Here is a 24,932-nt window from a genome sequence, read left to right as displayed (position 1 = left end):
ATTGACTTGACTCACGATCATCATGGCGCAACATTTGCTGTGAATTATTCTACGATTGGACTTGGAAGAATAAAGGAACTTTCCTAGCCGTGGCTCTCCTTTCTTTGGAATCCAGTATTAGTTAGTGGTTTCTTTGTTTATAAACAAAAAAAAAGTGATGGCGTGTGCGTAGGGTGGCGCTTGGCTGGCGGTGCACGTGGGGTGGCGCTTGGCTGGCAGTGTGCTTGGGGTGGCGCTTGGCTGGCAGTGTGCTTGGGGTGGCGCTTGGCTGGCGGTGTGCTTGGGGTGGAGCTTGGCTGGCGGTGCCAGCCATACTTCAGTCCACACACTCCCATCAGCTAGTGTGACTGCTGTATCAGGTATGTGGGAGTATGTTAGTGATGGGCCCTTGAGTGGCGCTGTCTGTCGATGCGAGTGTTGTAATGTGCTGGGCCCGTGCCTGGCGGCGTGAATGGTCTTGTGCATGTCATGTATAAAAGGTGTGTGAATAGACTGTAAAAAGGTTGGTGCCTTGACGCGGCTTTACAGCTCACTGGCTCATTGGCTCAGTTTTTGGGCCTTTCAGTTATTAACAGTGCATTTCACTTTTGTGAAATCTCTTGTTAATAGAATTTGATCTACTGAACCATGACTCACCCTCGTGCCAAATCCAACCAGTATGTGTGGTACAAATGACAAAACCTGCTTGGCTTTAATCAGGCGTTGCAGCACACTTGTGACACGCTAGGTGTCTCAGGTGGGACCCCGATGAAGAAGTATGCCACCAACTTGGTTGGTGTGCGAGGGGTCTTTTTCACATAACCTAAGTGCGTTTCTTTTCACAATTTTAGTGCATCACGGATGTACATGGACACATCAAAATGATATATTGCAAAACTACCTGTGTTTGGGGGGTAGGGGGCACCTATGTTTTTGGTTGTGGGTGAGGCTTTCATCTACCTACCAAACCCAGACATTTTTTAAACCTAGACTCTCCAAGGAGTCCAGGGAGGTGTGGCTTGCATGGATCCCCCAACATTTTCTTACCCAGACTCCTCTGCAAACCTCAAAATGTGCTTAAAAAGCATATTTTCCTGATTTTTCTTAGTAGGATCACCACTCCAGCACAAAATTCCTACTCCCCAGCGTTCCCCTCAGTCTCCCAAGTAAAATGACACCTCACTTGTGTGGGTCCCAAAAGCAGAGTCAGCCTAAAGATGTATAAAAGAAGAATATGTCCTTATCAACTCGCTGTGCTATCCCCTCAATCTCTTCAATTTTTTGGCCTTTTTCTGTTGCAGGCACCTGGCCCACCCATACTTGTGAGGTATAATTTTTATCAGGAGACTTGGGGGAATCCTGAGTAAAAGAAAATTTTTGGCTCCTCTCAGATTCCAGAACTCTCTGTCACCAAAATGTGAGGAAAATGTGTTTTTTTAGCCAAATTTTGAGGTTTGCAAAGGATTCTGGGTAACAGAACCTGGGGGAAGCCCCACAAGTCACCCACTCTTGGATTCCCCTAGGTCTCTAGTTTAAAAAAAATGCACAGGTTTGGCAGGTTTCCCTAGGTGCCGGCTGAGCTAGAGGCCAAAATCCACAGGTAGGCACTTTGCAAAAAACACCTCTGTTTTCTGTGGAGAAATGTGATATGTCCACGTTGTGTTTTGGGGTATTTCCTGTTGCGGGCACTAGGCCTACCCACACAAGTGCGGTACCATTTTTATCGGGAGACTTGGGGGAATATAGGATAGCAAAACAAGTGTTATTGCCCCTTGTCTTTCTCTACATTTTTTCCTTCCAAATATAAGACAGTGTGTAAAAAAGACATCTATTTGAGAAATGCCCTGTAATTCACATGCTAGTATGGGCACCCCAGAATTCAGAGATGTGCAAGTAAACACTGCTCCTCAACACCTTATCTTGTGCCCATTTTGGAAATACAAAGGTTTTCTTGATACCTATTTTTCACTCTTTCTATTTCAATAATTTGCTGTATATACCCAGTGTAGAATGAAGACCCACTGCAAGGTGCAGCTCATTGATTGGCTCTGTGTACCTAGGGTTCTTGATGAACCTACAAGCCCTATTGATCCCTGCAACCAGAAGAGTTCAGCAGACATAACGGTATATTGCTATCAAACATCTGACATTGCACGAAAAAGTTAGAGAGTAAAACGTAGAGAAAAATGGCTGTTTTTTTCACCTCAATTTCAATATTTTTTTTATTTCAGTTGTTATTTTCTGTAGGAAACCCTTTTAGGATCTACACAAATTACACATTGCTGAATTCAGATTTTTGTCTACTTTTCAGAAATGTTTAGGTTTCTGGAATCCAGCATTGGTTTCACACCCATTTCTGTCACTGACTGGAAGGAGGCTGAAAGCACAAAAATCATAAAAATGGGGTATGTCCAAGTAAAATGTCAAAATTGTGTTGAAAAATTGGGTTTTCTGATTCAAGTCTGCCTGTTCCTGAAAGCTGAGAAGCTGGTGATTTTAGCACTGCAAACCCTTTGTTGATGCCAACTTCAGGGGAAAAAAACACAAGCCTTCTTCTGCAGCCCTTTTGTCCTATTTTTTTTTTTTTACGAAATGTTCACTGTATTTTGGCTATTTTCTTGGCCTCCTTTAGGGGAACCCACAAAGTCTGGGTACCTCTAGAATTCCTAGGATGTTGGAAAGAAAGGACGCAAATTTGGGGTGGGTAGCTTATGTGCACAAAAAGGTATGAGGGCCTAAGAATGCCCTGCCCCAAATAGCCAAAAAAAGGCCTGGCACCTGAGAGGGAAAAGGCCTGGCAGCGAAGGGGTTAAGTGGGCCTGAAGGTGCACTGCCAGCCAGCTGCAGTCCAACCAGAATTGACAAGACATCACCTTGCAATGGAACTGCTGCTGCACGAAGCATCTCCAATGCAGGACCTTGCAGCTCATCCAAAATGCCGCTGTGTGATGCATCCTCAATGCAGGAACTTGCATCGCAGCCCCTTAGAACCACTGCTGTGCAACAAATCCTCTTCACAAGACCCTGCATCGCAGCTCCTCTGAACAGTTGCTGTGCAACGCAGGGCCTCACATTACAGCCCCTTGGAACCACCGCTGCATGACGTATCCTCAACTTAGGGCCTTGCAATGCACTGCAACCAGGATTTAAGGTACTTTGTTCAGCAAGCCTAACTTGGACCCTGTATCCAACCCCATGCTTCATCGCTCAGAAAAACAAAAAGACATCAAGCAGCTTTGCTTGCAAGGAATCAATCTTGTGAACGCCACACTAGGTCACAAGTTTGTCATGGTGCCAAGCATAACTAGATTTTATGGAAAGCTGCCTGGCACCAAGTATGACATCCACCACTTCAGACAGGAATTCAAACACATTGCTAGTGCTGCTGCATCTCCATGAATAGAGGTACTGATTTACCTAGATTCACGCAGAGAACCCTGCCATGTTGCTGAGACAGAAGAGCTTAACAAAGGGGGAGCCTGATTGGAGAGCAGATGCTCATGTCCAGAAGGTTCCAGTATCAAACTCTCCTGGACCAATCGAAACAAACCAGGATGGCATGGGCCTGATTGCACCTGATGTTTTTTAGAACCCTGGGTAGGAGAGACAGGGGCAGGAAGGTGTGCAGGAGTCCAGTGTACCATGTTAGCTGGAACACATCTCCTAATGAATGTTCTAGTAGTAGGAACTCCAACACGCAACATTCGAAACTGCGCATTCTCAACAGTGGTGAAAAGATCTAGGCAGGGATCGCCCCACTGTTTGAAAATGCCCAGCTCCATCTCAGGATGTAGACACCACACATGATGTGCCAGAAGCTGCTCCTCAGTTCATCTGCTCTGGCATTCATGGACCCTGGTAGGTGTTTTCAATCAGGAAAATGCCCTGTGGTCCAACCACCTCCAGAGATGCAGAGCCTCCAAGTACTAGGACACCACTCTGCCCTGCTTATTGATGTACGACATGGTGGAGGGTGTTGTCGGTGAGAACTTGCATCAGCCTTCACTTGACGGATGGCAGGAGGGCCTTTAGAGCTAGAGGAATGACTTGTAACTGGCAGATTGTTGTGGAGCCACCTCTTTGCTGAAATCTGATCTCCACCATTCCCTCATGACCTTCCCAGCCCATTGCTTCAGGCAGCCCTGAGTGGGGAAGGTTGAGAGGACTGCCACTAAACCAATTCCATTTCAGCAGCTACCACGTCCTATCTCAAGCCATCTGCTTCGAGACCTGGATGTCATTGGTCAGACTTCCTTAATGCTAGACCGAATGGAACTTTAAATCACATTGCAGAGCCGCCCGCATCAGTCACCTGCCCTAATTGACAAGGAGGTTGCAGGATAAGAGGTCTTACAGCTGTTCTCACTGTGATCCAGTCCTGCCCAACTTCAACAGCAGATGTATGTGGAACTGCAGGACAAGTATATACAAATATGTGCCCCAGAGGTCCAAGAACAGTATCCAGTCCTCTGGGTCGAGAGCACACAGAATCTGGGCCAGCATGAGCATTTTGAATTTGAATTTATGCAGCAAGACATTCAGAGGTCGAAGGTCCAGAATAGGCCTGAAGCCCTTGTTTTCTTTTGGGATGATGACACAGCAAGTGTAACAACCCTTTCCTCTTTTTGATGAGTTCAGAACTCTTTAAAGGTACCCCCTGGAGAGCAACAATTGCACCTCCTCTAACATAATGGACAGATGTTTATCTGAAATTCAGTCAGGTATAGGAGAATTTGTGGATGTGGCTAAAAGATATGCAGGGCACAGCCATTTTCAAAGATATGTATGACCTATCTTTTGGATGAGCGGGATCACCACAATGGGAGGAAATGTCGAATCCTGTCCCCCACAAGTTGGGCTTGCACCACTAAGAGTAAAATAAAGTTGTTTGGTAGCTGCTGTAGCAAGGGAAAAGGATTTGGAAGACTGATGCTCCTGCTGGCCCAAACCCTGTCTGTCAGACCCACGTCCACTGCCTCAATAGGGCTGGGGTATCTGGTATAGAGGTTGGTAAGACTGATTGTCTATACGCCAAACCTTCTGAAATAGTGCAGAAACTCACTGGCAGTTTCAAAGAGTGTGCCGTATTTCTGTTGTCCTTAAAGCACTGTAGCGCTACTCTGCCTTCTCCCCAAAAAGGCAAGACTCACAGGGCCTATCCATGAGAGAAAGCCGTACATTGTCAGAGAATCCTGTGGAATGCATTCAAACATGTTGACGAAGTACGAAACCAGTACCAATGGCACTCCTCATGCAATCTATAGTATGCAGACTTGTGCAGATTACACAAATGTGTCCTGTGCATCATGAAACATCTTGCCCAAAGAGGCCCTAAGGTCTCTCGGATCTGTCGGCAATTTCTCACTGGCCATGTCCCCCATGACATGTGTGTGACAACCAAGCAAACAAAAAGCATTTAAGGATCATAGTGCTATACTGGCAAAGAAAACATGCACCCATCAAAAGGCTCAATCCGCTTTGATTCCCTACCCGAAGGAGTGGTTGAATATGATTTTGGATTTACCATACTTGTCAAGGCGTATACCATAATGCCATCATGGGTGAAGTGCTTGGTGAGAAAATCTGGATCAGCAGGCGCAGGTCTGTGACATCTGGCCACCTGAGTATTTACAGGTGGGGAAGCACAAACCTTCGACCAAGTGGCCATCAAATTATAAACAGGGCATTGTTAAAAGGATGCAAGGGCTCTGAAGTGGCTAACCTGGCTGTCAAAATGTGAGAACGTGTTTTTTTTGGTCTCAAATGATGATAGCTGCAATTCTAGGGCTTTGGCTGCTCTCCGGACCACCACAGCAAATGAGGCACTCTTTTGCTGGTGGCCCAATTGCTGAGAGAAGCTCCGTCTCAGATGAGGTGTGAAGCTCACCAGCATTCTGTAAATTACTGTATAAGGCATCATCAGTATAATGGGGTGTGGGGGGCAAGCGATCGCCCTCACCCTCATCAATACCATTCTGCGGTTCTCCCTGCTCTGGCATAGGACCAGAGTCAGAAGCATAAAGATCCTCTGCTGGTATGTGTGATGGGGCAAAGCACTAGGTTAGAATATGGTTGCATGGCGGGCAGTTGACATTTATGATTTCATAGCAAGACATCAATTGGTCTGGAGCTGAAGTCAATTTGGGGCCCACATTGGCATCGGATCCTTATTTGGTGCCACTTGTAACAGCGATAGTGTAGCAAGGACCAGTGTAGATCTTGGACAAGAGTAGAAATCTGTGCCAGCATCTGTATAATTACAATGCCATGTCCAAAAAAGAACAGACATTGTGGGGAGGGATCTGCAGGCGATAACCGACTGGTGGCCTCTGCTGTAAGACAGCACCTGAAGGTGCATCAAAGGGAGCCAGAGGCAAACGAAACTTTGCAGCATGGCCTCGCTGAAGTTCTCTATCTGCTGCGGGGTGGACGACTGCCTGAGAAATTTGGGGTTCGTCAGAACCAACTGAGGAATCTTTCCATGGCAAGAGACCTCAAAGAAGTGCCACTGACATTGCAACACTCTTGTGAATTCTCTTTAGAGTGACAGGGAAGGGATAGGACGGAGTCCTGCTTTGCTTTCATATGCTTGCGATTGAACTTGGATTTACCGGAAGATTTAGAGTGTGAAGTTGACCGGTAATACAAAAGACTTTAGGACTGGGATTGAGACCGTAATTTAGATTGGGATTTACACGAGGGTCACAACGAATACTTGTTTTCAGCAACATACAGCTTTGCATCCTCTTGTCGATTTCAGGTGCATGAGGGCGCACTTAACGCATGACTGAGTCGTAGCCCGAGGCCAGATACCAAATACACACCTTCTTAGGGCCCATAATTGATATCTGCTTTCTACAGTAATGGCATGGCTTGAAAAGTATTATTTTGGGTAGGTACATCATTCGCCTCCGAAAAGAGTTTTAGAAAGCGTCCGAAAAGATGCCAAAATTGGGAGCAGAGCTCCGAATCCACGCTGGAATCTGTAGAAACAAAGGAACTGACCTTCGCGTGCAGGGGTAACACTTACTTGCGGCTGTGCTCCGTCACTTCCGTGGCTGTGGGGAGTCAGTGAGGCGTGCTAGAGCACTGCTTTGGAGAAGGTTTTCGGAACGTAGGGTTGAGACTAGGGAGTATTATCAGGCGAGGAATCTGTGGTTAGAGTATCCACCAAAAGCACATTGCTTTCCATTCCACCCTTAAGGAATTTGCTTGTAAAATCTTGGACGTTGTGATCCCAACAAATGGAGTAAAATACGTTACTTTTTTAACAGCATTCCAATATTTACATTATAAAGCATGTTTGTATGGGAACACTATTTTTTCCCATGTGTATTATTTGCCCGCATGTAAATTCCGCATTCCGTTCAATTTGCTAATAGGTTTACAGCAGGCGAAACATGCTCAAGATCGTGTTGGCAAATAGAATAAATCATATCCGTCACAAACAATGGTGATTAATAAAACCTGTATCACTACATCTCAAATCTTGTGCTGTCTCCGCATTACAAAATATAATGCAGCACACTTTATTATAATATGTGTATTTGCCAAGCTAGATAAATGTTAGAGCAAAAGCCAAAACGACATTGAATTCACTACCGAAATTCGGATAGCGTGAATTCTGAGTTCAGGAAAATAAAATATAAAAATACCTCTGATGCTGAATGTCGCAAAACAAATTCACTTTTTCAGACTGCTCCTTCCAGAATTCCTAGAACCATTAAAAGATAAATTATATGAAAACCAGGCCAGCACCATATTTTTGAATCTGCTTCGTATTAAAAATTGGAACGTTTTTCACTATTCATTTTTTGAACGGATGCCCATCACACACAAACGGAAAAGGCATTACAACCAATTCGGCACATTTTTTATATTTGGTAATGCCGACTGACTTCGCACTACAGTAACAGTGTGATTTTTTTAACCGCCGTTACCTTTCACATTTCTGAAGCTGTTTTGATCTATTAATATGACATCTCTATTCAAAGACCCCTCAAGAGCAGGTTACTCGTGAAGAATCGTCCCACTTATGTCTGCAGAGATCACATGCTAAACTTGAAAAGCAGTGTTTTACACAGAGAAATGCCGTTTCTAAAATACGTGGTGACATCTTGAGCAGTCCAGAAAACAGAACAAATCCCAATTTCAGAAAGTAGCCATGATTTCATCTTTTTAGATAGTCTGCAACTTCTAGGGTTTTTCCATTCCTCAAATTTGACATCTAATTTTTTATTACCCGAGATGGTTGCCTGAAACCAACGGAACCTTTTTGGACTTAAAAAAAACACATACTGAGAGGCACTAATGAGTTAAACGGATCTAAAGAAAATGCACACTGTGGTGGTTGTGTTTCAAACGCTGTTTTTTTTTTTTTTTTTACAGCTATCAATCAAGTGCAATTTTCTGTCGATTACATGACACTTTGATATCTTTCATGCTCTCAAGAAAGTTAGAAATTAAAAACATTTTAACATTTTAACAATCCTGATTAAAAGAGAACATTCTCATGCATTCCTGTGATAACTGCAAATAAATGGTACAATCCTCTGCAGAGGACAGATCTGTCCACGGAGCAACATCTCAAATGACTTTTGGCGTCTTCCAGAGACATAGCCTGGCACAATCCGGTCTACAGTTTCTATATTTCTTCACTCAATCAATGTTTATTTCGGCCCATAAAACATATAATATCAAATCATTATCGAATAATTAAGAGTATTGAATGCGTTACATCATAAAAATAACTTTACATCAACTTGCTATACATAAAACATTACAAAAATAAAAATTAACATCGGGTACATTCAGTACTATAGTACCAAACAACAAGTTACTTACCTTCGGTAACGCCTTATCTGGTAGAGACCTATTCTAGTTGCAAATTCCTTATCTCAGAATTTTCCCAGGTGCCAGTCTGGATCTGGAGATTTTTTCTTGAGCAGTGCCCCTATGTGCTATCAGGTGGCGTCGGAACGTGAGGTCAGTCACTTTTCACGACTTTCCACACAAGAAGTGCAGAGCCATGAAGAACACTGACTACTGGTGCGTCAAAACTAAGCCCCTGAAAGGGAAGGCCCTGTCCCTAGAAATCAGTTTGCAGAGCGGGAGGGATGGGTGGGTGGGTGGTTGGTTGTTTGGTTAAGGAATCTGCAACCAGAATATAGCTCAACCAGATAAGGCATTACCAAAGGTAAGTAACTTGTTCATCTGATAGTGACTTCTAGTTGCAGATTCCTTACCTTACCTTACCTTACCTAGTTGCAGAATAGGTACCAACCAATACCAAATAGTGAGGAGGGTCTGTGAAACAAGATAATACTAGAGAGTCCTGCAGGACTGAACGGGCAACATATCTGTCCCTTTGGACCTGACTGTCCAGGCTTTAGCGTTCAATAAACGTGTGCAAGGATGCCCATGTTGCTGCCTGACTGATGTCCAGGACTGGAACTCTGTCTGCTAACGCAATGGTTGCGACCATTGCTCTGGTAGATTGAGTGTGCAAAATTTCAAGGGGTTGCTTCTTAGCCAATGCGTGGCACATTTTAATGCAGAGAATGACCCATCTAGAGATGGCTCTTTTCTGCACTGCCCGACGACCTTTCTTCACACTCAAATACCCAACAAAGAGCTGATCATACACCTTGAACTCTTTAGTACGATCCAGGTAGAATGCCAACGCTCTTTCAGGATCCAGGCAATGGAGTCCCTCCTCTTCCTTGGAAGGGTGTGGTGGTGCGTGAAAAGTAGGCAAGGTGATGGATTAGCTTACATGGAAGGGCATTACCCCTTTCAGAAGAAAGGAGGCCAAAGTGTGAAGCACCACTTTGTCAGAATAAATGAAAAGGTGGGGTGGCTAAGATGACAATGCCTTCAACTCACTCACCCTGTGGGCAGATGTAATGGCCACAAGGAAGGCTGGTTTTAATGTTAGAAGCCTGAGAGGGCAATTGTAAGTGGCTCAAAGGGAGCACAAATGTGGAATGTTAGAAACAAATTCAAATCCCACTGGGGCATGGTGATGGAGTAAACATGTGGGTAAGATCCTCAAGGAACCTACTATCAATAGGAGACAAACAAAGAGGATTGGTCAGGTAATCTCAGAAATGCAGATAGCAGAGAAATAGCCTTTGAGGGTCCCAATGTAGAGCCCTGCTGGGCCAAAGAAAGTATAAACAAGAGGACCTTGGAAAGAGGGCAGAAAGGGGGTTAACAGACTTGTCTGTGCACCATGACACAAATGTATTCCAACAACAGGCATATTTCATTTTGGCTGCCAAGATAACATTACAAACTTTGGGCAGAAGGTCAAAAGCTGCCACCGCTCAAACTCCACGCAAGAAGGCAAGAGACTGGACAGGTTTGAGTGGAGAACCCTCCCCTGCTGCTGCAATAGAAGATCCTCCCGAAGGGGCATTCTGATCAGAGGATCGATGGCCATGGCTATACTCAATAGCTCGGGATACCAGACTTCTTGCCCAGTCTAATGCCACAAGGATCACTTGGAGTTAGAAATGGGGTCTTTGGTTGGCAGTCAGGTTACCCCCTGTCCAAGCAAGGACCCTCACAGTAGTCAGGGTAAGAAGACTCACCCTCAGTTAACCCTCATTCTCCCCTTGGTAGCTTGGCACGAGTAGGCAGGCTTAACTTCAGAAGCAATGTGTAAAGTATTCGTACCAGCACACACAGTAACTCAGTGAAAACACTACAAAATGACAACACAGGTTTATAAAAATAGATACTATTTCTCTAAACAAAACAAGACGAAAATTAAAAAAATCCAACATACACAAGTCAAATTCTGAAGTTAAAAAAGAATCAGAGTCTTAATCCGTAGAAAACAGTGACAATGCTGTTATTGCACAAAAGTACCTGGGTAGCGTCAAAGTAAAGACGCATGGACGAGTGTGTGAGGAAAAGGCCAGCGATGCGTTGATTTCTCACTCGTGAGACCATACGTCATTCCTCCTCTGGTCGGCTCCACGTGCATCATTCCCTCTCCCCTGCAAGAGAGCGATGCCTTGATCCGGACGGGCACGTCGGGCCCGGGAAGGATTTGCGTTGATTTTCTACGCCCAGCGATGTTGCGTTGAAATCCGGTCTCACGGTGTCAAGAAACCGCGCTCAGTGCGGGCTTGCGTTGTTAACGAAAGCAGCTTCTGGTGTTGCGTGTCATTTCTCCAGCTGCGTTGCGTCGATCTCCCAGCCGCGATGCAGGTGGAGCGTCAATTTTAGCTGCGAGGCTTGCGGCTTGTCGTTTATCAGCCGCGGATGGTGCGTCAAAAGTTTCCCCACACAGCAGTCTTTGCGTGGTTTGCTGTCCTTTTCTACCAGCTGCACCTTTCAAGGGGCCCAGAGACAGGTTATGGTGCCACTTGGCAGGCAGGACTCTCAGCAGAACGCCCAAGTACTGGCAGACAGAGGTCTTTGTTGTCCCTGAGACTTCAACAACAGGAGGCAAGCTCAGTTCAAGCTCTTGGTGATTCTTCACCAGTAGGAAGTCACACAAAAGTCAGTCTGTCCTCTCTCAGGCAGAAGCAGCTACGACAGGACAACCCAGCAAAGCACAGTCATAGGCAAGGGGGCAGTACTTCTCCTTCAGCTATTCTCCTTGGCAGAGGTTCCTCTTGGTTCCAGAAGTAATCTGATTTTCAGGGGTTTTGGGTGCTCTTCTTATACCCTTTCTGCCTTTGAAGTAGGCCTTCTTCAAAGAGAACTCTGTTGTTTTCACAATCCTGCCTTGCCCAGGCCAGGCCCCAGACACAACAGGGGGTTGGAGACTGCATTGTGTGTGGGCAGGCAGAGCCCTTTCGGTGTAAGTGCAGGCTAAACCCCAGCTCCCTTTGTGTCACTGTCTAGAGGAGAGGTGTAAAGAGCCCAACTGTCAAACTGACCCAGACAGGGAATCCACAAACAAGCAGTCACAGCATGGTTTAAGCAAGAAAATGCCCACTTTCTAAAAGAGGCAATTTCAAACACACAATCTAAAAGCCAGCTTCACTAAAAGATGCATTTTTAAATTGTGAGTTCAGAGACCCCAAACTCCATATGTCTATCTGCTCCCAAAGGGAATATGCGCTTTAATAATATTTAAAGGCAGCCCCCATGTTAACCTATGAGAGAGATAGGCCCTGCAACACTGAAAACCAAATTTAGCTGTATTTCACTGTCAGGACATGTAAATCACATAAGGACATGTAAAACACATAAGTACATGTCCCACCTTTAACATACACTGCACCCTGCCCATGGGCTACCTAGGGCCTTCGTTGTTGACAGAGTGATAGTAGAGTTAGCGCACTCAACTTCCTTGAAACTGAATCACTCTTTCTGATATGGGCACGGGAGTGGTAGAAGAACACCCGGATGTTCCAGCACTTTTCTTGGCTAATAATAACTGTTGGCACAATTACTAACACTGCATTACCAGAAAACCCAAACTGAGTACCATAACAATAAGTACTGCGACACTAGGGCTGGCTTCACAGAGATTCACTGTTGCACACTACAATTAGAAATGTGGTTGCACTTATCATGCACAAGAAAGACAAACAAGGGCATTAATTATGTCACATATAACTTTCCTGCATGCATAGGCTTAAACTAAAAGGAACAAAAACAATCAGAGAAATACAAATGTCCACTCTGGGTTTAAACAGTTAGGGTGGCACAGTTTGGTTTGGTTTCACTGTGTGTGTGAAAAACCCTTCAAAAGCAAGTTCCTGAAACACAGGCATGAATAACACCATTTAAATCCAAGAGTTATGCTATTAGAGAAAGAAAAGTCACGTAAATGCTCTTTTAAAATTGCACCATCACTTTTTGTAGTACATGAGCTCATGCAGATTTCCTGAAGCACATTTAGGCAAGTAACTACAATAATAATGTAGAATGTTCAGAAATGCATTTGCCTCTTCAAGATGAGCAGTCTACCAAAATACAAGGTCAAAAATAAAACCAGCTGTTCTAGGAAAGCACGGCGCTCAGAGAACAAACTCCCTGGAGAATACTAGTCACTTAGCTGCAGTCTTTTCCGGAGTGCTGGAGGAATGCCTGGTGTCAGGTGCTACAGGAATGAAGAAAAGAATTGCCTCAAAAGTCCTGAATACGAGGATGACAGCAGGGGCTGGAATGCCAAATCAGATGCTGAGATCAGGACGCAAAACAAAGCCAAGCAGGGAGGCATGCTTCACTCTGCTATTTATAGCCAATCGGGAAAGCAGTTGAGTTTCCACATGTGAATGAGTCACCACACCCAATTAGAAGCACATGTCTACACCTGCTCACATTAGCAAACAAGCATTGGTAAAACAAGCATTGATAAAACCAATTGTGTAACACAGCACATTATGTTTACTTAGAAACATGAAGGTTTAACCAAGAACAGAGATATGATTGAACCCTAATCCCTGGGGATGCTGACAGAACGCAGGAGGCACCTTGGGGATTCCAGACATTCCTGTAGGGACATGGACAACCTCAACAATTTGGGATTTTAGCACGTCATCTTCATTAACCATCTGAGGGGCCTGCAGTATGTCTAAACTCGGAAGTGAGTCTCAAACAAGTAGGGTCTTCGCTTCTTCAGTGCCCAGACCACAGCAAAAGCTTCATGCTCTATTGTACTCCACCTACGTTCCTGGGGAATTAACCTCCTGCTAATGAAGGCTACAGGTTGATCTAGGCTGTCTTCATTAAGCTGTGAGAGTACTGCTCCAATACTATGCTCTGAGGCATCTGTTTGCACAACAACTTCCTTGGAATAGTCAGGTGCCTTCAGCACAGGTGCTGTACACATGGTAGCCTTCAGGGCATCAAAAGCTGTCTGGCAAAACTCAGTCCAGATCACATTCCTGGGCTGCTATTTAGACGTAAACTTAGTCAAGGGAGCAACATTTGTGCCATACCCCTTGTCAAACTTCCTATAGTATCCAGTGAGACCTAAAAAGGCTCTCACCTCAGTCTGGGTCTTGGAGGGCTCCTAAGCCAGAATGGTTAACATTTTTGGCTGTAGGGGTGCTACCTGGCCACTCCCCACCTGGTGTCCCAAGTACACCACAGAGCCCTGCCCTATTTGGCACTTGCTTGCCTTAATAGTGAGGCCTGCCTTCTGCAGAGCCTCCAACACTTTATAGAGGTCTTGCAAGTCATCCTCCCATGTGGAACTAAAGACAGCAATGCCATCCATGTAGGCAGCACTAAAATCATCCAGTCCAGCCAACACTTGGTTGACCAACCTCTGAAAGGTGGCAGGGGCATTCTTCATCCCAAAGGGCATCACCCTAAACTGGTAGTGCCCATCTGGTGTGCAGAATGTAGCTCTCAGCCGTTCAATGACCTCATCCATTCGGGGATGGGGTGCGTGTCGGTCTTAGTGACCGCATTGAGTCCCCGGTAATACACACAGAACTGGAGTTCTGGAGTGGCACCAGGAGCAGCAGCTTGGGGACGAAGACCACAGGGCTGGCAAAAGGGCTACTGGAAAACTCAATAACCCCCAAAGCTAACATTTTAGAAACTTCATCTTTAATGTTAAACTACACCCAGTCAGTTACTCTGTAAATTTTGTGTTTAACAGGAGGACTGTCCCCAGTGTCTACTTCGTGTGTACACAAGTGTGTGACCCCTGGGATCAGGGAGGCAAACTGACCCAACACCTGGTGACAGTCCCTCTGCTGTTCTGGGGTCAGGGAGGGGGAGAGGATCACTCCATCCACAGACCCATCATTTTCTCCAGCAGACAGGAAGAGGCTCACTCTCTTCCTCCACCCAATCATCTGTTGCTAGGAGCATGGACAATTCAGTCCGCTTAAAGTGTGGCATGAGCCGGTTCACATGCAGGACCCTCAAGAGGGACCTGGGAGTCCGCAAGTCCGCTATGCCCAGGCCAGGCCCCAGACACAGCAGGCAGTTGGAGACTGCATTGTGTGAAGGCAGGCACAGCCCTTTCAGGTGTAAGTGACCACTCCTCCCCACAGCCCAGATGGCCCATCAGGATATGCAGGCTAAACCCCATCTCCCTTTGTGTCACTGTCTAGAGGAGCGGTGTAAACAGCCAAACTGTCAGACTGACCCAGATAGGGAATCCACAAACAAGCAGAGTCACAGAATGGTTTAAGCAAGAAAATGCCTGCTTCCTAAAAGTGGCATTTTCAAACAAACAATCTAAAAACCAACTTCACTAAAAGATGTATTTTTAAATTGTGAGTTCAGAGACCTCAAACTCCACATGTCTATCTGCTCCCAAAGGGAATCTGCGCTTTAATAATATTTGAAGGCAGCCCCCATGTTAACCTATGACCGAGATAGGCCCTGCAACAGTGAAAAACAAATTTGGCAGTATTTCACGGTCAGGACATGTAAAACACATAAGTACATGTCCAACCATTAACATATACTGCACCCTGCCCATGAGGCTACCTAGGGCCTACCTTAGGGATGCCTTACATGTATAAAAAGGGAAGGTTTAAGCCATGCAAATGGGTACAATTGCCAAGTAGAATTGGCAGATTAAAACTTCACACACTGCAGTGGCTGGTCTGGGTCATGTTTACAGGGCTACTAATGTGGGTGGCACAACCAGTGCTGCAGGCCCACTAGTAGCATTTGATTTACAGGCCCTGGGCTCCTCTCGTGCACTTTACTAGGGACTTGCTAGTAAATCAAACATGCCAATCATGGATAAGCCAGTGTACACATACAATTTGTACAGGGAACACTTACACTTTAGCACTGGTCAGCAGTGGTTAAGTGTCCAGAGCAAACAAATATAGCAAAAACGGAGTCCAGCACGTAGAAGCAACCTGGGAAGTAGAGGGAAAAAGTTAGGGGAGACCATGCCAATGATGCCAAGTCTAACATTTAGGCCTGGTTGTTCTTGATCTTCTTGAGAATTCTGGGCAGAAGTGGTATGGGCGGAAAGGCGTGCAGGAGGCCTGAGCTCCACTCGAGAGACTGTCACTGAGTGAGTGCCACCTTGGAAACTCCAATGCGTAATGTACATGCTACTTACCTTCGGTAACAATATATCTGGTGAAGACATATTCTAGTTTCAGATTCCTTACCTTAGAATTTTCCCCCAGGCGTCAGACTGGATCCGGAGATTTTTCCCTCAAGCAATACCTTGCGTGTCTTTAGGTGGCATTGGTTGACTCTGCCAGCATAGTTGGCATCGTAGTCTTGGTGATGATGTTGGGAGTAGTACATAGACGCCACCTCAGCGCAGTGACATCAGTTTATTTTCAAGACTTTCCACACCAAAGCGCAGAGCCGCAAGAACACTGAAATTGGTGCTCCAGAGCTAAGGCCCGGAATGGAGAAGCCCTGTCCCTAGAAATCAGTTCACAAGCGGGAAGGATGAGTGGCGGTAAGAAATCCACAAATAGAATATGTACCTACCAGATATATTGTTACCTAGGGTAAGTAACTTGTACATCTGATAGAGACTTCTAGTTGCAGATTCCTTACCTTGGAATAGGTACCCAAGTAATGCCATCATCGGAGGTGGGATCCAAATCAAGATCATACTAGAAAGTCCTGCAAGACCGAACAACTGAAGTGGCCGCTCCTACGGATCTGACTGTCCAGGCAGTAATGTTTAGTAAACGTGTGCATGGATGCCGACGTAGCTGCCTGGCAGATATCTAGAACAAGAACTCCGCGTGCTAACGCAGTTGAAGCAGCAGTTGCTCTGGTGGAATGAGCGTGCAAGCCCTCGGGGCTTGCTTCTTTGCCAAAGCGTAGCACATCTTGATGCAAAGCAGTAGCGATCGAGAGATGGTATGTTTTTGCAGCACCTTCCCTTTCTTCACACCTACATCTCCAACAAAGAGTTGATCGTCCACCCGGAAATCTTTAGTACAATTGAGATAGAACGCCAACACTCTTTTCAGATCCAGGCAGTGGAGTCTCTCCTCCTCATGAGAAGGATGTCGAGGTGCGTAAAAAGTAGGCAAAATGATGGATTGGCCTACATAAAAAGGTGAAACGAGTTTGGGAAGGAAGGAAGCCTTACTGCACGACACCACTTTGTCAGGGTGCACAGACAAAAATGGGGGCCTAGAAAAGAGAGCTTGAAGCTCACTTACTCTGCTAGCAGAAGTGTTGGCAACAAGAAAAACTATTTTGAAAATAAGGAGCCATAAGGGACAATTGTGCATCGGCTCAAAAGGAGCACATATCAAGTAAATAAGGGCAAGATTGAGGTCCCACTGAGCCATCATAAACAGAGTGGGAGGAAACAAATGGGTGAGGCCCTTTAGGAATCTACTGACAATAGGAGACTTTAAGACTGAAGGCTGATCAGGCAACCTAAGAAAGGCTGAGATAGCTGATAAATAGCCCTTAAGGGTGCGCAAAGCAGAGCTCTGCTGGCCAAAGAAAGAATAAACAAAAAACCTCAGAAAGAGGAGCAGAGAGGGTATCAACAGATTTTTTGGTAAACCATGCCACAAATTTATGCCGACAGGCGTATACCGTTTGATCGACGGACACCTGGCTGGTAAGACTACATCACAGACTTTGGTGGAAGGTCAAAAGCCGTCAACTGCTGCTGCTCAATCTCCACGCATGAGGGTGGAGACTGGACAAGTTCGGGTGGAGAACCGTACCCAGTTGCTGCAACAGAAGATCCTGCTGAAGGGGCAGTCTGAGTAGAGGATCAGTGGTCATGCTCAGTAGCTCTGGATGCCATACTCTCCGTGCCCAGTCCAAAGCCAGCAAGATTACTTGGGTCCAGTCATTCTTGATCTTCTTGAGAACTCTGAACAGAAGTGTGATAGGCGGAAGGAAGGCCGAGATGAAAAGTGTCTCTGAGCGAGTGACACCTTGGAAACTCCAATGCGCAAAACAGCTGACTTTGCGTATTCTCTGCGGAGGCGAGCAGATCTAACCAAGGCTCTCCCCACTGCTGAAAGAGACCTTCCGCCACCTCTGGGTGGAGACACCATTTGTGATTGGCTATGCACCAATGGCTGAGTTTGTCTGCTCTGGAGAGAGCCCGACAGATATTGAACCACCAGGATGTTGTCCTGATGTGCCAACCATGCCCAGAGGCGTAGGGCCTCCTGACAGAGGGTCCAGGACCCTACTTTACCCTGTTTGTTGCAGTACCGCATGGCGGTAGTATTGTCCATGAACACCGGCACTACTTTCCCTTTGAGAGAGGGAAGAAATGCTTTCAACGCAAGCCTTATCGGAGCGCCAGAAGATTGATATGAAGCCCAGACTCCGCCGGAGACCAGAGGCCTCTGATCTCCGCCGCTCCCAGGGGGCCGCCCCATCCCAGAAGTGACGCGTCACTATGGATAGATCTGGTTGGGGGAAGGGAGAGTGATCTACCGCTGGGCCAATGCGAATTGAAAAGCCACCACTTGAGGTCTTTCGCAGTTCTCTCTGAGATCTTGACCATGTCAGAGAGATTTCCCTGATACTGCGCCTACGGGAACTTCGAGTCCCATTGTAGAGCCCACATGTGCCATCATGCATGTGTCACTAGAAGGATGTGGGAGGCCATGAGACCCAGCAGCCTCAGAGTCAAGTGTGACTTCGGCACATTTATAGTGAGCCTCAGCGTGTGCAGGAGTTTCACCATAGTCTGAAGGTGGGAGACTACTTTCTGGGGTGAGTCCGCCTTCAACAGACAGTCGTCGAGGTAGGGGAAGACTGAAACGCCCAATCTATGCAGATGAGCTGCAACCACCGTCATCACTTTCGTGAACACATTGGGGCGCTGGTAAGGCCCAAGGGGGGCATGGTAAATTGAAAATGCTCGTGGACCTACCAAGAATCGTAGGTAATGTCTGAGGGCAGGCAGGATTGGAATATGGAAATAAGTGTTCTTCAATCCAACGCTACCATCCAGTCTTCTGGCTCCAAGGCAGACAGGGCCTGAGCCAGGGTGAGTATTTTGAATTTCTCCTTCTTGAAAAAGAGATCGAAGGCCCGAAGGTCGAGAATAGGACACAAGCCCTTGTCTTTTTTGGGCACCAGGAATTAGCGAGAATAACAACCATGACCTACTTCTGGTACAAGGACCCTCTCTAGGGCTCCCTTGGCCAAGAGAGCCGCTACTTCCTCACAGAGAAGTGCCAAATGATCCTCTGGAAGGCGGCTGAATGATGGCAGCAGGGCTGGTAGTGCAGACCCGAAGGGGAGGGAGTAGCTGCTTCGAACAATCTGCAAAACCCACCTGTAAATAGTGATGGATTCCCAGTGGGGCAGGTGATGCGAATCCTGCCGGCAACTGGACCAGAGTGAGGAGACGGAGGAGGGTTTGGAGGCTGCAGCAGGGGCGGACTGGGCAAACCTCTGGTTCCCTGTCCCACGGCCACGTTGGATTCCGCATCCCCAGCCACGCAGCTGCTGAACAGCATGGTTGGCACTGTGGCTGAGAGAGGGGCGCAACAGGGAGTCACAAAAGGGGCGGAAGGTGGACTGTTGTTGTCAAGGGGCAGTGGAAAGGCAGAGGAACTGAGCTGTTGCCTGGGAGTCCTTGAACCTCTTCAGCACCAAGTTCGCCTTGTCTCTAAAGAGATGGGTATGTGCATAAGAGTCTGTTGGCCATCCCATGAGCAACCAGATGCACGTTAACAGGTGTGGCGCCTCAAGTCCATAGTCGTTGAAACCGATCTACGAAGAGAGTCGGTCGTGTCAAGCCCACATCAGATAGGTACTTTTGCCGTGTCTTTCCCATCAGTGACAGCGTCCTCTGGTATCTGTGGCAGAACCTGCGTGACCGTATCCCACAGTGAGTGAGTATAACGGCCCAAAAGGTATGTGGTGTTCATGGACTGCAGAACTAGACTGGAAGAAGAAAACATCTTCTTCCCAAATTGTTCCATCCTTTTTGATTTCCTATTTGGAGGTGCAGAAGGGAATGCGCCCAAGGATGACGATGCCTGGATAACAAGGCTCTCAGGCGTGGAGTGTTGGGACAGGAATTTAGGGTAGTTCGGGGAGGGCCGATGGCAGCGTGCAATTGTCCTGTTCACAGGAGCCTGTGTTGGGTCCGGATCAAGTACCCAAAAGGACATTGGTGAGGGCTTCATTGAATGGAAGAAGAGGCTCAGATGTGTGGAAGTCCACCATGGAATAAGTAGCTCCCTCCGCCGTAGCCACGGTAGGAGGAGACAGCATGCCAGCATGTGGAGAGGTATCCAGACCACTGGCCTCACCCAACTCCTGTGCCCAGTCTAAGTTAGGGTCATCCTGGTATTCATAAGGGTCCAGGGACCCCTCCAATCCTTCCCCGAATTCAAATCCATAAGAATAAGGGACAGAATCCAACCTGGGGTGACTAGGCCCCATCGAAGGAGGAGTTGGCATTGGTCGATCTGACTCAGAGTCATCGGGAATCAGGATCGGGTAGACATCGATTGTGGACCCCACCAACATCTGTAGCATCAACAATCGAACCTGCACTGGGGAAGGTATTGATGGTCCAACCAGCGTTGGTGCAGATCTGAGAATGGTTTCAGAGGGGACTTTGGTAGCTGGAGGTAGGGGAACCCGAAGGCCCTCCAACCAAACCCCTTGGGCCTGGAGGTGCCGTAGCAGGGTTGGACTGCCCAAAAATGAGGCATATGGCCTTAACAAATTCCTTGAACTGGGCAGGGTTCGGCCCAGCTCCCGGAAATTTGGGGAGGCGTGGAGCGAACCCAAAAGGAGACTCCAAAGACGGAGGCCTCGAGCGTTGACGCTCCTGCGTCGCACCAGCCGAGCGACAGGGTGAAGAGGGAGGATGACAGAATTTATTGGACTTCTTCTTACCTTGACCCAAAGACTTCAAAGAAGACAAGTGGTGGTGGCTCCACGACCGGTCTCGAGACCTCCCTCTCGAGCGAGACCTATGGAGAGTCAAGCGCCGGCCTGTCATAAGCTTGAGGGACCCCTCCTTCAAGGCCTTCGGGTGCATGGCCCAAAACAAGGAGCTCAACTTCGGAACGACATTAAGTGGTGACAGTCCTCGCATGGTTTAAAGCCGGTCTTCGGGACATTCCTTGATGCACTAAAAACTTCACAAAAACTCAAAAGAGTCGAAGTCGGTCAAAAATTGACCAAGGGTATCTCTCCCCAGATCAACAGTGGTGCGGAAAGAAAAGAACGGACATCACTGCCCCTAGGCGGTGTCTATGTACCATTCCTGATGTCATCAAGGCGACTAGGATGCCAATGACACCCACAGAGTCGACCGACGCCCCCTAATGACAAGTAAGGGTATTTCTAGAAGAATAAATTCTAAGGTAAGGAATCTGCAACTAGAAATCTCCACCAGGTACTACTGACATTGCGTGTTGTCTGAGGAGGTGAACAGATCTAACCAAGGATCTCCCCACTGCTGAAAGAGACCTTGCACCATCTCCAACTGGAGACATCATTTGTGATCGACCAGGCTTTGTCAGCTGGGTTTGCTCTGGTGTTCAGTGAGCCCGCCAGGTGTTAAACCACCAGGGAAATGCCCTGATGTTCTAGCCTTGTCCAGAGGCACAGAGCCTTCTGACAGAGTCCATGACTCCACCCAGCACTGCTTGTTGCTGTACCATATGACGGTGGTGTTGTCCTTGACCACCTGCGCTACTTTCCCCTTGAGAGAAGGAAGGAATGCTTTCAATGCCAGGCTGATTGCCCTGAGCTCCAAAAGCTTGATATGGAGACCAGACACCTCTGATCTCTGCCTGTCACATGTGGCCGCCTGATCCCAGAAGTGATGCATCTGTCGCTACTGTCAGATCTGTTGGGGGAAGAGAAAGGGTTCTGCCTCTGACTCAATTGTGGTCAAGAGCCACCACTGCAGATCTTGCGCAGATCCCTCCGAGGTCTGGACCATGTCAGAGAGATTACCCTGATTATGCTTCAGGCCCCACAGCAGAGCCCGCATATGCCATCTGGCATGTCACCTGCAGGTTGCAGGAGGCCATGAGGCCTAGCAGCCTAGGAGTCATTCTCACCGAAATACAGAATAGATGCTGTAACATCTATATCATAGCCTGAATATGCTGGACTCTCCACCCGGGAGAATAAATCCGAAACTGCACTGTGTTCAGAACAGCACCAATGAAGGGGAGTGTCTGAGAGGGAGTCAGGTGTGACTTTTATAGTAAACCCCAACGAATGCAGGTGGTCTGCTGTTGTCTGGAGGTGGCAGACAGCAGCCTAGTGTTGGCTCGCCTTCAACAGCCAGTCGTCGAGGTAGGGGACGACAGGAACCCCTGACCTTCACAGAGGAGCAGAGACCACTTGGTGAACACAGAGGGGAACTGGTAAGGGCAAAGGGGAGCACCGTGAACTGAAAATGCTCATGGGCTACTGTGAACCACAAGTAACGTTTGTGGGCAGGCAGGACTGCAATATGGAAATAGGCTGCCTGCAAGTCCAATGTTACCATCCAGTCTCTTGGGTCCACGGCAGGTTGAACCTGAGCCAGAGTGAGCATTCTGAACTTCTCGGAGATTGAGGGACAGAAGGTCTAGGATAGGGCAGAGACCATTGTCCTTTTTGGGCATCAGAAAGCAATAGGAATAACAACTGCATCCTACTTCTGGGACAGGGACCCTTTTTATGGCTTCCTTGGCCAAGAGACCCATAACCTCGCAGAGAAGTGCCAGGAGATCCTCCTTCATCTCAATATAGGATGGTAGCAGGGAGGTAGGGGTAGTCTTGAAGGGTACTATTTGCAAAACCAACCTCTCTGACGTGATGGACTACCGGCAGGGCACGTGATGGCGAATCCTATCTCCAACTGGTGGGGAAGCATCAGACTAAGAAGGTTTGGAGGCTGATGCGGGGGTGGACTGGCTAGACTGCTGGCTCCATGATCCACAGGGACATTGGATGCCGTATATCCAGGCACACAGAGGCTCAGTAGCATGCGCGGCACGGTGGCTGGAATGGACACCCTTCAGTGCCCACAAAAGGGGCAGAAGCAGACAGACTGGGGAAGCCGAGGGGCAGATGTGAAACCCAAGGACTGGGGGCCACCGTCAATGTAACCGACCTACCTGGTGAGCTGTCGTATCCAACCCACATTGTATTTTGAACTTCACTGTGTCTCTCACATCAGCAACAGCTTGGGAGAGAATGGCCCAGGCCTCCTCGGGCGTAATTGTGTCCCATAAGGTATGGGTGTAATGGCCCAAAAGGCATGTGGTGTTCACAGACCGCGATGCCAGGATGGAGGAAGAAAATTCTTCCCAGGCTGATCCAGCCTCTTGGATTCCCTGTCCAGGGTTGCGAAAGGGAATGCACCCGGGGATGTGGAGGCTTGGATAACCAAGCTCTCATGGGTCAGGTGTTGTGTCAGGAACACTGGGTCATTTGGCGCTGGTCAAACAATCAGGGAATTTTTAAAGCACACTACTCACCCGTGATGGTCTCAAGGTTCTGGGGGGCTGCTACTGCTCGAAAAGCCATGTCTTGAGATGTCTCCTGAAGGTAAGGCGGTCCTTGGTCTGACACAGGTGGGTGGGAAGAGTGTTCCACGTCTTGGCTGTGAGAATGATCTGCCGCCGGTGGGTGTTCTGCAGATGCGTGGGATGGTGGCGAGGGCAAGGTCAGCGAAGCGAAGCTGTCAGGTTGGGGTGTAGAAGGAGAGCCGTCTGTTGTGGTACTCTGGTCCGGTGTTGTGCAGTACCTTGTGAGCGTGGGTGAGGAGTTTAAAGATGATTCTCTTGTGGACGGGGAGCCAATGTAAGTCTCTCAGGTGGGCTGTAATGTGGCAGTGGCGGGGATGTCCAGGTTGAGGCGTGTGGAGGCGTTCTGGATGCGTTGGTCATTTCTGGAGTTTGGCCATGGTTCCTGCGCAGAGGGCATTGCCGTAGTCCAGTTTGCTGCTTATGAGGGCTTGGATGACTGTTCTTCTGGTTTCACTGGGGATCCATTTGTAGATCTTCCAAAGCATACAGAGGGTGTTTAAGCAGGAGGAGGAGATGGCGTTGACTTGCTGGGTTCATAGATAGTGAAGAGTCCAGGATGAATCCCAGGTTACGTGCATGGTCGGTGGGTGTCAGTGCGGGTCCCAGTGTGGCAGGCCACCAGGAGTCCCATGCGGAGGGGGTGGAGGCGAAGATGAGGACCTCAGTTTTGTCGGAATTCAGTTTCATGCAGCTGTTCTTCATCCATTCGGCAATGGCCTTCATTCCTTCGTGGAGGTTGGTATTTGTGGTGTCCTTGGTGAGGGAGAGGATCACCTGGGTGTCATAGGAGAATGAGATGGTATTGAGGTTGTGAGATCGGGCGATGTTAGCAAGCAGAGCCATGTAGACGTTGAAGAGTGTCGGCTGAGGGACGCACCCTGGGGTATGCCGCAGATGATTTCAGTGGCTTCAGAGCGGAATGGAGGGAGGCGGACTCTCTGCGTTCTGCCGCAGAGAAAGACGGTAATCCTGTCCAGGGCTCCATAACGGATTCCTGCGTCCCTGAGATGTGTGCGTAGGGTATGGTGGCAGATGGTGTTGAACACGGCTGAGAGGTCCAGGAGGATGAGGGCCGCAGTTTTGCCATTGTCCAGTATGGTTCTGATGTCATCGGTGGTGGCGATGAGGGTGGTTTCAGTGTCTATGGCGGCAGGCAATTGTACTGTTCATCAGAGCACCTGTGCTGTGTTTTGATCAGGTCCCCAGCAGGACATCAGTGAGGGCTTCAATAAACTGAACTAAAACACACACAGATAAAACATTAGCGACCAGTTGGAAAGTGATGGAAGAACCTGTGCTGTTTACTTAAATAGGAAGGCTTTGGCTTCTTTCCTGAAAGAAATGCGATTGGAAATTAATTTCAGGGACGTAAAGAAGCCGTTCCACAATCTGATCGCTTTGTAGAGAATGAAGTGACCACAATGCATTTTGTTAGTTAGCGGGACAGTCAGCAGAAGCATTCCTGTGAATCTTTGTGCTTTCTCGACAGATACGCTCCGCTGCCAGGCTTCAGACAAAATACTCATTATAAAAGGCCTT

General features: G+C 47.6%; 1 protein-coding gene across 1 annotated transcript in view; it reads right to left on the bottom strand.

Moving 5' to 3' along the window:
- The window catches only part of LOC138279540 (synaptonemal complex protein 2-like), a 384,312-nt gene that overhangs the window by 87,206 nt on the left and 272,174 nt on the right, over positions 1 to 24,932 (bottom strand). The window contains exon 9 of the mRNA XM_069219410.1: positions 7,635 to 7,693. Coding sequence (XP_069075511.1) covers positions 7,635 to 7,693 — 59 coding nt within the window. The remainder of the gene's footprint in view (positions 1 to 7,634; positions 7,694 to 24,932) is intronic.

The sequence above is a fragment of the Pleurodeles waltl genome, chromosome 2_2 (assembly GCF_031143425.1).
Source record: "Pleurodeles waltl isolate 20211129_DDA chromosome 2_2, aPleWal1.hap1.20221129, whole genome shotgun sequence".
Classification (NCBI taxonomy): Eukaryota; Metazoa; Chordata; class Amphibia; order Caudata; family Salamandridae; genus Pleurodeles; species Pleurodeles waltl.
The sequence above is the reverse complement of the archived record's forward strand: the minus strand, read 5'-3'. Positions and strand labels throughout refer to the sequence as shown.